This window comes from Lactuca sativa, chromosome 9, assembly GCF_002870075.4.
Source record: "Lactuca sativa cultivar Salinas chromosome 9, Lsat_Salinas_v11, whole genome shotgun sequence".
Taxonomy (NCBI): domain Eukaryota; kingdom Viridiplantae; phylum Streptophyta; class Magnoliopsida; order Asterales; family Asteraceae; genus Lactuca; species Lactuca sativa.
In genome coordinates, this window is record NC_056631.2 from 167,283,961 (window position 1) to 167,298,962 (window position 15,002).

At 33.5% G+C, this 15,002-nt stretch overlaps 1 protein-coding gene across 3 annotated transcripts; it reads right to left on the reverse strand.

Annotated features, from left to right (window-relative positions):
- Positions 1 to 11,337: 11,337 nt before the first annotated feature.
- LOC111912690 (uncharacterized) lies at positions 11,338 to 12,844 on the reverse strand. Of its 3 annotated transcripts, none has more exons than XR_006186961.2 (3): positions 12,763 to 12,844; positions 12,148 to 12,243; positions 11,338 to 11,901 (listed from the first exon to the last, which is right to left on the reverse strand). XR_006186961.2 is itself a non-coding variant. In XM_023908425.3 (3 exons), exons 1-3 carry the CDS (start codon positions 12,401 to 12,403, stop codon positions 11,574 to 11,576), a joined length of 438 nt encoding a protein of 145 aa, XP_023764193.1. In that variant the 5' UTR covers positions 12,404 to 12,747; the 3' UTR covers positions 11,338 to 11,573. The 3 variants fall into 3 exon arrangements, 2 of the variants coding, with proteins under 2 accessions (XP_023764193.1, XP_023764192.1); XM_023908425.3 differs by lacking the exon at positions 12,763 to 12,844 and adding an exon at positions 12,390 to 12,747; XM_023908424.3 differs by lacking the exon at positions 12,763 to 12,844 and adding an exon at positions 12,390 to 12,747 and having other exon boundaries at positions 11,338 to 11,904.
- Between the last annotated feature and the right edge of the window lie 2,158 nt (positions 12,845 to 15,002).

A 15,002-nucleotide genomic window follows, 5' to 3' on the forward strand; every position in this document is an offset into this window, starting at 1 on the left:
TATGTTGTATGCTTTAGCGGGCAGGGCCCAGAGACAGGTGAGGCCTAAGGAAACAGATTTGTATACCGAGCGGGGCTCGAAGCCAGGCGGGGCCCGATGTAGCGGGCGAGGCTCGAAGTAGAGGGCATGGCCCAGTGCTTGCAATATGTTATTATGCATGGTATGTGGTACGTTGGGGAACTCACTAAGCTTCGTGCTTACGGTTTTCAGTTTTGGTTTCAGGTACTTCCGGTAGCGGAGGGAAGAGCTCGAGGTGATCGCATGGCACACACCATTGTTTAGTCAGCCTGGGATGTTTTACTTTGATGTTAAGAATATGTTTGATTTAACACTCTGATTTTATTTTATGGATTGATGGATGTGGTTTAAGTAACGTTTTAAAAACGAAATTTTTAGTCATGATTTTTGGGTCGTTACACCAACGTACTCCACAACAAGACCAACTTGATATTAAGTGCTTAACTAGTTAAGACACTATGCCAAATTCTCAAATATGGTTCTAAGTTATGTCTTAACATGTAAAGTTGACAACTTTACTCCTTTGCATGCCTTAATAGGATCCAAACTCAATAAAAACCCATAATAAGAACCCTAACTCATGCATGGTCCAATATAACACACCCAGATTGCATTTTTATGAACAAGGGACCTCAAAAATGCTAAGATCTACCATCCCTAGCATCTAGAGTAGCTCATACTCTCAAGCATGGCTTAAAGGACCATAAAAAGCATAAAAACAAACCCTAATTAGATCTATCAAAAGAGTCATCAAGTTAAGAGCTTTATACCTCCAAAAGCTTTCCAAGTTGGTGATGATTCTGGATGCACAAGCTCTAGCCACACCAATGCAAATTCCAAAGGTTCTACTTCCTTTAAAATCACCAAAACCACCATTAAAGTTCACTTCTAAGTTCAAAATACTCAAATGGCAATTAGGGTTTTGTTCTTAGGGTTTTGAGAGGTAGAGGTTGGTCATAAGAAACTCTAAAGGCAACTTAAGGTGTTTAAATAGGGCACAAACCCTAAAAGTTAGGGTTTGTCCCTGCTAACCGTACACCTAGAGTATGTGGTTTTCCTCCGCAACCAAACTTTGACCCAGTACGCCAAATGTACTCATAGCGTACGCCCAACGTACTCATAGCGTACGCTCATCGTACTCGGCTAAGGACTAAGAGGTAATGATTTTCAAATGAAGGGCAAGAAGGAAAAATATCTTAATGAAAATGTTAAAATTCTTCCCCACTTGAATCAGACTTCGTCCTCGAAGTCCATCGCTGCAAAAAACTCCGGGTAATGCTCCCTCATCTCGACCTCGGGCTCCCACGTCCATTCTGAACCCTAGCGGTGCTCCCACTGCACCTTTACCAGATCCATTGACTTGTTCTGCAAAGCCTTCGTCTTCATATCAAGGATGGCAATCGGTCTATAAATATAATGTAGGTGATCATACACCTGAATATCCTCCAATAGAACCTCCGCGAAATCACCAACCAAACATATCCGCAGCTGAGAGACATGAAATGTGATATGGATCTGACTAAGCTCCTCGGGTAGATCCAAGCAGTAAGAAACCCTATCCACCTGGGCTAAAACCCTGAAAGGACCGATATACCTAGGGCCCAACTTACCCCTCTTCGTGAATCAGATGACACATTTCCAAGGTGACACCTTCAGGAGAACCATATCCCTAACCTAGAACTCTAGATCTTATCAACGCTTATCGGCATAGCTATTATGCTAACTCCGAGCTGTCTGAAGTCTACCCTGAACTTGCTAAATCAACTCGGTAGTCTTGAGTACCACCTTGGTGCTCCCCATGACTCGATGACCGACCTCACCCCAACATATCGGGGTCCTACACTTCCTCTCAAAGAGCATCTCAAGAGGAGGTCGATCAATGTTGGCGTGATAACTGTTGTTATACGAAAACTCAGCCAAAGGGAGATACGTATCCCAACTCCCACTAAAATCCAATATACATGCCTGAAGCATATTCTCCAAGGTTTGGATAGTCCGCTCACTCTGTCCATCAGTATGCAGGTGGAAAGTCATGCTGAAAGGCAAACGAGTACCCAGATCCTTGTGAAACCTCTTCCAAAACCTGGAAGTAAACCGGACATCCCTGTTGGAAACCACTAAAACCGGCACCCCATGTCGTGTCACAACCTCCTTGATGTAGATGTCGGCCAAATTTTCCGGTGAGATACTCTCTTCAATAGGAATGAAATGCGCGCTCTTGGTCAATCGATCCACGATGACCCATATTGATTCCACTCTGCGTGCTATTTGTGGCAACTTTGTGATGAAATCCATGGTAATCACCTCCCATTTCCAAATAGGAAGCATAAGATTCACATTTTTATATAAAACAAGATTTTGTTCTAATACTTATAATATTAATACTTTTAGCAAGCCAAGTGTCCCATCAAACCCTTTCGGTAACTCTACTCACAAAATGCAAGATAATGGTGAGGGTGGCGAGCACTAAATGTTATTTAAAATCGAAACTCATTAGAAATCGAAGAGATCTCCTTAAACCTTAACATTTAGAGTGAGCCTAGTTGGGGATAAGACTGACAATGTTTTTAAACATACAAGGACGTAATGTTTGTATTTTATGACACACACACACACACACACACACACACACATATATATATATATATATATATATATATATATATATATATATATATATATATCATTACTATATATATGAAAGCCCTTTTAATGTCGTACCGTCCAGAAAAAACTCATAGGGTTGCATTACCTCCACGTATCCTACTCCCGGAACGACGCAACATACCAAAATGTCGTCTTCAATCCTTTTGAAACGTCCATTACAATTTCCTAATCGTTGCATCCCTTTAAATTGTGGTGACCTTTTACTCAGTTTTGGAGGATTCTTATGATGCCACGTAACCTCTGTTTTTGAACGACGCCATAGACATCCAAACTCATTCACACCGCCTCATGTTGACGGTGATGCGTCAATTTACCGTTGAGGATTTTATTCTTTGAACGAAGAGTTTAGATGGATTTGGAACCGGCGGAACGCGAATGGACACACCTTTTTATTGAGACGGTGGTTGGATTGCGATTGTGTCCATTCCCTGCCTATAAAATGCATATACATCTCAAGGCTCAACATTTAAGTCCATTGGTTAACATATAGCGTGAAATTGAAGAAAGGATTCATTGCGTTCTACACTTCACAAATGAACCGGCAGAACACATTGGAGGGGCTCACCTTTTTTATCTGAGACGGTAGTTGGATTCGGATTCGATGTCGATTCTGCCCAATAAAACGCTAACCCTAATCATGAATTTTACATATCAACATTTGATCCATTGACAACCCCATCATTCTATCGCCTCCCACAGTCAGACTCCTCCCTCCCCTGTTTGCAATCCCAAATTAACTAATCATGAATTTTGATTTTTTTAGGAGGCTAATTAACCCTTATGTTGGTAACATCATGCTTAAAACCAACCACCATCTTTTTCTTTGGACTCTCAATTTTTTTTGGTTCCAACATTCTTTATTTGTACGATCTCTCTCTCTATCTCGCACACACACACACACAATTAACCATTTGAACTGTCCATCTATGCATTTTATATATGTATTCATAACAATACGTTCTTTTCAGGAAATATTGAATGAAGAAGATGAGAAGATTGCAAGGCTGAAGGATGAATGCGTTGAGGATGTGTTTAATGCAGTTGTTACAAAAACAGACAAATGAGTAATGATCCAAGCGACATATATCCATTACTAGATTTTTGGAACCAAAAGGTGAACAGAAAGGCGACATTGAAAGAGGAAGTAGGATTTATCTTAATGGAAATTATACAAACAGAAGAAAAGGTTCAAGAGGATTACAACCGGAAAAGTTCATTAAAGGTTAGCTTAGCATATTAAGACTCCTAAAATGATGGGTTTAATGATATTTTGTAACTTGATGTTGACTTCTTTTTACTGTTCATATGAAATTTGTCTAATATCAAAAGAGACGATCAATTTTATTTCATTTTATGGTTTTTAATAGTTTAACATGAGAGATATTCATATGTGAACAAAAAGTTTATCTACTTGCTTGGTCAACAACCCCATTTTGAGTTCTTTGACTCTTCCTGTCAAGTCCTTAATATTAGTGCAATTAGCAGTGATAATTGCTTTGTATTTTGACAACATTGCTATTACTACGTAGAATTTTCATAGCGATGTCCTATAATATGAAAAATTGAATAGGATCTATCATAACCTTATTAAAGATATTATGATTAGGAGAATTTATCTAAACTTTAGCGTCTTATGTGAATAAAAAAGAGTAATATTTTTTATTGTTTTACAAACAAAGTAAGAAAATGATTCAAATCTCTCTAAAAGACAAAGACATATTGTAACAATGCAACCGCTACAGAAGCGGGTCATCAAATTTTTTGGTTATTTTTTAAAAATTACTGTCAAGAAATTGGATTGAATTTTAGGTCCCTCAACTTTCAAATATATTTCTAGGAACCAAAATAATCTATAATTTTAAATTGAAAACAACTAGAATATTGTGTATCTTAAAGAAAATTTCAAAATTATTAAAACAAAATTTTTTAACCTAATTGCATGCATATTCATGATGGGTTGGTTTGAACGTTTACATAAATCGAGCAAATATTTTTCATTATTTATTTATTTGTTTCATAACCTTTGGCATAGCAAATTCTTAGTCAATATACTAGAAACCACCGTCGGGGATGATTTTTGACATGGACTAAACAGAATGTGTTGTCATTTACAAAAACATGCATGTTAGAATATAGATACACCAAAAGAGTGTGCTCAACTAATTTTAGTTGACAAGTACCATAGAACTTTATTTTTATAGCATTCTATTTTTGTTCTTTTTATTACATCTATGTACTTATCCAACATGTTATAACAATATACCTTAATTTTTTTAATACCCAATTTACCCTCCACTATTCTTGCTTAGCACGGACCTTATATTAATTTAATGTTGGATCATGAAACATTTTCATTTTTAAGGTTATTGTTAAAATACACGTTACTTTTGATTTCAGATTTACCACGTGTATCCTGTTGGTTGACATATATGGTTCAAGTTATATGGACTACTTTTTACCCGATATGTTGATAGATTATTAAGTTAGTTTTAATATTAGTGTAGTTTGTGATCCATTTTAAATTCATTGTGTTATGGATATTCAGTCACTAGGTCATATTTTTTGATTTACAACAGAAACTAATACCCTTTTGTTTTTGTGATAATAAAACAAAACATGTCATCTTAGTTTAGATTTTAAAAAAGAAAATACAAATATCAACAAGATCTTTTAGTAATAATTTCAAAATAACAAGCAGAGGTATACAAATCATTTATGATTGTTCATTGTAGATCAGTTTTGCAGTTAATTAAGCCATGTAGTTTAAACCATCTTTGATATGGTTATTTATTAAATGAAATTAGGTTGATATTACTTGCATTTAGCATAAGGTTTATGGGTCCTTGTTGATCAGAACCTCTAATCCAATTGCAAAAAGATAACTTACCATTTAAACTTTTTAGGTCCATGCCATCTTTGATGTGCTCAAATTATCAAAGATGATATTTCATGATTAATCCCAATATCCCTACATTCCTGTAAAAGATGTTGATAGTTTTTTTTAAGGTGAAAAAATTATGTCAGGAAATAGCAATTGACTTTCATTTACTTGTCCATTATAACAATGTATTTTTCATTTTCTTTTTGTTATTAATGAATTGTACCTTGAAAATACACCCATATAAAGTATTGTAATTTCATTTTTTTGTTTATAGCACAATATACTTTAGACCAGTAAAATAAAGGCTCGGGTTTTATGGAAAACAAAAACCTTAAAAATCATAAAAATACATAAAAAAGATACTTAGAGATAACGAATCTTTTTTTTTTTGAGTTTATATTCTTAAAAATCGCAGGTTTTATTATAAATTCGCTGAACTTTTTTAAAAAAAAAAAAAACAAAAAAAGAAAAAAAAACAAATTTAATTTTCTTTTAGCACATATATAATAAAATATGTGATTTTTAAAATATAAACTAAAAAAAAGATCTGTGATTTATAAGTATTTTTTTATTCATTTTTATGATTTTAGGGGTTTTTTAGGGTTTTTTGTTGTCTATTAACCTTTCCGTAAAAGAAATAACTAAATTACCTTCCGTGGGTCGTGCTTAGCACGGCCCTCAAACTTACCTAGTATATATATATATATATATATATATATATATATATATATATATATATATACACACACACACACTCATTTTTACAATATATATAGAGCGCTTTAAACAATTTAAATTTTAATGTCTATTAATTCTAATTGGACACGCGAGGACGCAATATCAATAGTTAATACATTCCGTCAATATCTAATTCTTTGACTTTTAATTAATTAATTAAACAAATAATTGGCTAATTAAACCAATAAGCATAATGGTTTCCAACTGTAGTAAAATTGACAAATTTGCATGTTAAACCAAATCGATATATATATATATATATATATATATATATATATATATATATATATATATATATATATATATATATATATATATATATATATATATATATATATAACTTAAGGGGAAAGCAAACCAAGGCAACAAATATTAAAAAAAAAATCTATAAAACAGTCACCACATCGTGGTGCGACACAAAAAACGCGTTTTCTGATCAGATCCCACGTCATGGAGGAAGATCCACCACGTTGTGGCAATAGAATAGATTTAAGAACACCAATATTTAAAGTCGTTCGGTTTATAAAAAAACAATTAAAACATTTAACATTCAGAAACTAGATCATATCTAAGCATGCAAACTCAATTAAACACACAAGAACAAAAACCTAAAGTGCAATCGATGTGTTCAGATCACTCTAATACCACTAATGAGTTTTGAGGATCCTTAAACAACAATAAAAGGACAATGGGAGCAACAACTTTTGATCATCAATAAGCCCGAAAATAGGATCTATAAACAACATATATGATGCAACGTTAATATGCAAGAAAATATACCTTTTAGAGTTCTTGGAAACTCTTATAGAACCTTGATTAATTGATGAGAGCTAAGAGTCCAAAATAGAACTCCTTTTTCATAGTCGCACCCAAGGAACTCATTGTCAACAACTTCTGACAAAAACCCATGCAACGAACACCATGAATGAAGCTCCAAAAATCAAAATATGTTGGAGCTGCAGGTTCCACGTCGTGGCAATGAAGTCGCCACGACGTGGCGTCACGACTTTGAGGGTTTCAAGAAAGATATAAAACCCTAAAAGATAATTATCTAGTCTCCTAATAATTATCCATATAAATGGTAGTTATGTGACTGCTTAAATTATCCTTGTTTATCCTCCAGAACTACTAGATTTCATTTAATTAGTTAAATAATATTAATTAATTAACAAATCAAGTCCCTATAATTTTCCCATGTTATTTATTGCTTATTTTTGTGCTTATGTGTAACCTAAACGGACCCTACTATTAATAGTAATATTACCAATCATTCTAACTGTGTTGGGACTTTGGGCACCATTCTCCATCAAATGAATCATACTAATCCATTGAAAAAGGATCGTAGGTTCATTCATATACTCTATCCCCTCATACTTTCCTTTATTGACTAATGCATGCTGCCAAGGAATTCCCTAAGCAGTATAGTCAACTCGTTATTTATAGTGATCCCACATGATAGATCTTATAAGATCACTGTTATAGGATTAATATGTGAGGATCGACGGGATGGGTAACTAAGGGTAAAATGTCTTATAGATATTTATATTGTTTTGTTAGATTACAGTTGGTTTTGTAGTTTTATTGATTATAGTTTACTATCATAATAACATCTTGGGATTGAAAATCTCATGTATCTCACAAGGTTTCCCAACCTAGCCTACTTCATTTATATTCATCATAGGTAACAGTGTTAAGACTGCTAGAGACTTGAATTGGATGTTAAGTGATTAAAGACAAAACCTGCAATAGTGTTAAGGACTATAGGTCTTTACGTTGTAACATATGTTGTGTATTGATTATGACATCTTAGAGTTTTTGTATTTTGAAACAACATATTTACTCAAGATATTTTAATAAAACAAAATAACTTCCTCAAAATGTTTTATTATACTAGGATTTTCCACAAACAAAGATGTTATGGTTTTTGAAAGCGTAAAGAAAAAGTTTTTTTCGGTTCTGGAAAATTGGGGATGTCACAGTATAAAACTGATAATAACGCTCAAGATAATCCCATGACTAAATTTTGGTTTTTGGCACAAAAGGCCCCTAAGTCTCATTCTCTTATATTAGTGGGGTTTTTTTCAGTTTGTAATGTAGGGTTTAAATGTAATTTTTTTTATTAATACAATGTTTATTTAAGTCTAAAATTATGTTTTCTAGTTAGTCTAATGTTAAAAAAGTATAAATGATGTGAAGTGGTGACCGTTTCCAAAGGCTAGTGGTGTAGTAGTAAGAATGTAGTAAAGATGATGGGGCGCTGATAGGGCATCACTTTTGTAGTGAGAATATAGTAACCATACGCCTTAGTCTTACAAATTTAAAGTATAAGTTCTTGCATGCCTTCTTATAACAAGTCAAACTCAAGGCCTTGGTGTTTATATAATCGAGACTAAAAAGTTAGATGGTCATTTTCTATAACTAATAGTTTCCATTTGATCCTAAATTAGGGAAAATGTCAATAATGGTACTTTTTGGTTAATTTGCAATACAACTGATACATAGATAGACTCGCATGTTCTAGATTCTTATTCATGTTTGAAAAGGATATATCCTTCTTCTAACTTCTTTTTTTGTATATCATTAGCATAGGGAGTCATCGATGTCTTTCAAAACTATGGATGATAGCTAGCTCTTACTCTATGTAGGAAAATGCTGATAACGGATGTTTTTTTTTTGTGATGCTTCAAGATATAAAAAAACAAGGAGCATTGTTAACAGTAACAAGATCTTTGTTGTAGTTTGTGACTTATATTTCATTCCGGTTTGTATACACGGTAGATATATTTTGATTACAATATTTTTGTATACTATTTAACTTGGATTAAAGATTAACATTATTTTCTTTTATTTATTTACTCCTATAATATGTATTTGAAACATTTTAATATTGTCGTAGTATTCCATTCATAAACGTGATCAAATGTTAATTAGGATCATGCTCACAAAATTAAATGTGGCTAAAGTGTAACAAATAGTCACACCAATTAGAAAAATTACAATGGCTGCAACAATCATGTATCACCTAACGCAAACAATAGTCACGTTTTTTATTTATAAGTTTTTTATGTGACTAAATGATATCATACGTTACGTTTTTACATAAAAGAATGTAGCTTAAGGTAACAAATAGTCACATCATTTAGAAACTATGTGTTGCTATAACCAATATAGAGTGATGGTTTTAACAATTATGTATCGCCAAAAACAAACAATTGTCACATTCTTTTATTTATAAGTGATCGTTATGTGACTAAATGATATCATACATCACAGTTTATCGTAAATAAGTGTCACTAAAAGGTAACAAAGAGTCACATCATTTAGAAAAATGTGTTGCTATACCTACTATTTAGTAATGGTTTTAACAATTAGGTATCACGAAAAGCAAACACTGGTCAGATTTTGTTCTTTATGTGTTTTGTTTGTGTGACTAAAGGATTTTATATGCCACACTTTACCGTAAATGAATGTCACCGAAGGGTAACAAATGACCATATTGTTATAAATAATATTCAACGTTGATTTTAACAATTATGTATCACTAATACCAAAAATTGGTCATATTATTTTCTTTATTAGTTTTCTTTATGTGAATAAATGACATCATACGTCACGCTTTAACATAAATTAATGTGACTAAAGGATAAACAATAGTTACATCAAATATAAACTAACCATGGTTAACACAAACTCGGCTAACTTTATATACGACTAAAAGGTAGGTTATAGCCATACTTAAATGTTGAATGTCAATATGGTCGTAAGATACCTAAGTTGTCACGAAATACGGTCACACTTTTAACAAAAAATAAATAAATAAATGTAACGGTAAGATATGGTCACATTTTTAGGCCTTAAAAACTAAGGTGGTATGTCATTTTTCTTGTAATGCAACTTTAAAGCCCAATTTCAAATAAGGTCGTATGGTATACAAGCCACAAGACACATTTGTGGCCAGTGAGGATGAACCATGATTGTACACGTCATCCCAAGTGCCATCAAAGTTCTTACCATGGAATAATTTACACGACCATCAATGTTCCAAACCTAACAACCTTGGAAGGAAAAAGAAGAAACTGCATTAGCTCGTGCTTGTATTTTGGTATCTAAAAACCCCTTCAAAAGAAGAGAACCCGTATGGTATTTTATTTGAAACCATTTCCACAACGAAATAGGAAAATGTGTTTATCAACATCTCGACGGACTTTCTTTACAATTGCACGATGAGGTTAAACATAATCGAGTTCAACAACATTTACAACGACCTCAAAAACACACATCCAAATAGAAGTAACGATTTTGAAGTCATTTGTGTGGAGTTGAAACAATACCAAGAATTCTAACTTAACCGTAAATATTTTTCCTTATATCAATGCTCGGTATAAGTTGCGTGATTCTCTAAGATGGTTACCATGGGCACATGCGAATTTTGAACATTTTTCCTACTATGCAATTTTCTCTTTTATTTAAATTAATTTAACATTTTCCCTGCTATGGAATTTTCTCGTAATGTTTTAAATTTAATTGAAATCCAATATTTAAATTTCTTTATTCTTTTTATTGAAAATGAAGGTGTAATGTGGTACAGACCAATCCGTTCTCTCTCTCTCTCTCTCTCTCTCTCTCTCTCTCTCTCTCTCTCTCTCTCTCTCTCTCTCTCTCTCTCATGTACCCCGAAGTGGGTTCGTGGTGGCTAATCTGGAATGTCTCCACGAAAGTTGTCATGGAGAGTATTATTGATAGTCTAAAAATATTCACTTTCATTATGACATCTAGAGTGCTAGTTTTTTTTTTTTAATCTTAATAACTCTTGTAACCGATCTCATATGTATTCAAATGTTTCATAGAAGCTTGCGAATATTGATTGTTAATTTGTTATAGACGATGCCCACCTCAAGGGAAATAGTTAGAAACTAGGAGTAGGTTCCTAGTGGGAAGTGAAAACAGTATCATATTCCCAAACCCGACCCGACCCCATAAACTTTATAAACAAGCATGTTTTTCCGTAATTGGTCGACTAAAATGGAAGAATATCAGAAGTTGACCATAAATATCAATTCCATAAAAATTCCTAAAACATGAATAGGATAAAAGTAGATTGTTACTTGTTATTCACAAAGCTTGAATGTTAGAAGAATATCAATACTTGACTTTTGATGCCCACCCATTTAAATTAAGTTCTACTTCTACCTCCCCCTAATCCCATACTTAAGAGTTTAGAATGAAGATGGATACACAAGTGAGAACCATGAACAGAATGCCCGACCCGTTAACAAAAAGCCTCAACCAGTAGTCGTTTCCTACCACCATAAGAATAACGTGGTGAGCAGCTATAGCCATAGCAACAATTGCAATACCCATGGCTTAATTTCCTTGCAAGCTTCTCCATCTTTTTCCAGAATGTGGGTCCCACAGTCATTCCAGCAACCAATACAGCCATGGAGATAAACAGAGCTACCAAGTCTGCATGGAGGAACACCCAATCGCCAGCTGTCTTCCCAATGTTTGCAAGTCCTCCTGGAAACCATAAAAGACATATCACACTGTTGTACACCATGCCTCCAGCTATCATCGTCAAAGAATTCTGATTATCCATCCTGCTAATTAAACCATTACCATTTAGATGAAATGTAAACATAAATGACAAGTCAACAAAATTCAACTTTGATTCAACAAAGAAAAGATTCGTGACAGTGTGATTAAATAATTTCATGAATCAAAGTTTCTGTAAATGTGGTAAGTGTAGATGAATTTGAAATTTCAACAAACATCAGTGCACTATGTGCTCCTAAAGTCCCACAACAATACAATTCATTTTCAGCAAACTGAACACAAAAACTCACAATTCCCAAACGTTGGAATTAGAAGGATGAAATTGTACTTGATGATGCCCAAAAACTTTGTTGTAATCCAATGCGATTCTCAAGTGAGACTCAAACCTGCAAGAATTGAAAAGAAATGCAGGATTAAAACGTTAATCTAACAACGGATTTCAAAGAGTAAACGAGGGAATTGTTTTTCGGGATTTTTGTAGCAAACACACAGACACAGAGAGAGGTTTCAGTTGATGGTGGTGGTGGTGGACCTGAGAGAAAGCATCTGGTGTTCTCCGGCGAGAAAGAGGGAGAGGGAGGGTTCGCACAGGAAGGCGGGATAGATGAGATTTTCAGCAAGTAGGGTCGTGGATGGCCAAACGGTGGGAGTTGAAATTTGGTTTTGTTAGGGATTGTGGTGAGAGATATGGAGTGAGACTGATGGTTGTGTTTAGGGTTTTACGGTGGTAGTGGTTTGTGGGTATCAGCGGCGCGTTGGTGCTGTGATGGTTCAGGTTAACAGCAAAAGGGTTAGAGGGGAAAAAATGAGTGGCGGCGGACTGCGGTGGGTGGTCTCACCGGTAACAGAAGAGGAGAAGAAGGTTCGAGAAGGAGTGGGAGAGATGAAGACGAAAGTGTACGTACCTTCAAAAAAAATTTACATATACAATTTCTTCTGCCTTTTTTTATTCTTCGAAATCATTCGTATGATACTTCTTTTCAAAAGAAGCTATCTCATTCTAATCATGCAAGGGACTGAATGTGTAAGGGGGTGTTTGTCTCAGGGGCAATTGCAAAAAGTTAAAAGTGGCAAAAAGTCATGCTTACCTTCTTTTTTTTTTTTAAAGTTTATTTTCTTTATATTATAAAGTAGTTTTTATGTTCTTACCAAAAAAAATTTAGTTTTTTATATTTTTCTAAAATCTAAAATTTGTTTTAAAAGATAAGACAAACACCTCCTAAGATTATGGTTTTTTATTGGCTTAAACATCAGGGTTAAAAGGTAATTTGTAATTGGGACAAGTATACTCCTTTTTTATTGGCTTGTAAGAGTCTAACTCGTTTGTATGTTGCTTTGAACCGTCTTCTAGTTACTTGCTAGTTGATGTTTTTTCCTTTTGATATATTTGTTGTCTCCAAAAAAAATAAGAGTAAACTACATGAATGGTCCCTTTGGTTTAGGGTAATTTGCGTATTTGGTCTCTAAATTATTTTTTTTAATCCGAAGGTCTATATTGTTTTTTTTTGTTACGCTCTTGGTCCCTGTCTTGTCTAAAAAGATTATTTTGCCCTTGATTTTTTTATTTATTTAAATAAACACACCCCAATCTCACCCTTCCTTACCTTACATATCTCCATCATTTTTTCCTATTTAATTAATAGTATTTTTAAGTAAGGCAGGGACCAAACATGTAACGAAAACAAACAGCAGGGACCAATCGCATAACAAAAACAAACAGTATGGACCTTTCAAATTAAAAAAATTAGTTAAGGACCAAACGTGCAAATTAACCAAACCATAAGGACCATTCGTGTAATTTACTTGAAAATTAACTTACTCCAAAATTAAATCGATAATAAACTTATCTATAACCTAGTTATCTCAATAGAAGTTCAAGATCAAAATCAAGACCCTGTGTATTTATAATTTTATACATCGTGTGTTAAGTTGTTTTAAATAAGCATTTGGAGACCATGATGTTTGTTTTTAGAAGGTAAAAGGTGGAACATATCTGTTATTGTCAACTAAAAAAATAAAACAAGTAAAATAATAATTCTACTGTTTCCTTTATTTTACCAAACTTTATATTTTACCACTAACGGGTAAAATAACATATTGTTATGCCCATTATATTTTCTCACGCATAAACATAAAAAAAATACAGAAACAAACATATCCATTTCATTTGCTATATAATGACACAGAAACTAGAAGCTTAGAATGTTTTGATCAAAGATAATTTTATAAATCAATCACAATTAATTAAATCAATAACATGCATCATTGATAGTATACACATGATGTCACTCTACATAAATAATGCAAGTCTTTGGAGCAAATATATTGTGGTATTAAATATTAATCATAAGACTTTAGTTTGGTTAAAAGACAAACCCAATTGCTAATAAAAAGGGCAATGATCTAAAATGAATTGTTTCACCATGTTTGTATTTGTTTCACACACATGGATTTGTTCACCATGGATTGATAGAATCCATTTTGTTTTTGCTCATTTAGTAAGATCGAATTCAATAATATCAAATTAGATGTTTTATGTAACTCCTTTTTTATTTAATTTTCTTTTTAATTCGTAGAACCCTGTAGTACACAGGATAATATAACAAAATGTAGTAAAAAAAATTTACCCGTTGTAACCTAGTTATTTATATATAGAAAGCGTCAATTCTACTCCTTAGCGAGCCTAAATAGCTTAAAAGCATCATATATTATCATCGTCGACACCATCATCATATTTTAAATCTAAATGGTGAATCAAGCATCTGTAATATATAATGTCGGACGGAGTGGCGAGCAGGGAAACTGCGTGAAACGACCCCGCATGAAGAAACACCACACCGGGGGTGCGGGAAAGGAAACGCGAGAAAAAGGTGGAGGGAGGGAGTCCCACACTGTCTCTCTTCACATGATTGGCTTGTTTATTATTTTTTTCTTTTTTGATTCCTAACGATTATATATATATATATATATATATATATATATATATATATACACACACACACTAGCCGTTTACCCGTACCAAGCGACGGGTGCCAATTGTTTTTCAGAAATTAGTATATAAAGGTGATTAGTTCTTTTGCACAAATAGTATACTACATCTAAACAATTATAAATAATATTCATAATAGCAGAAACGAAATCCATA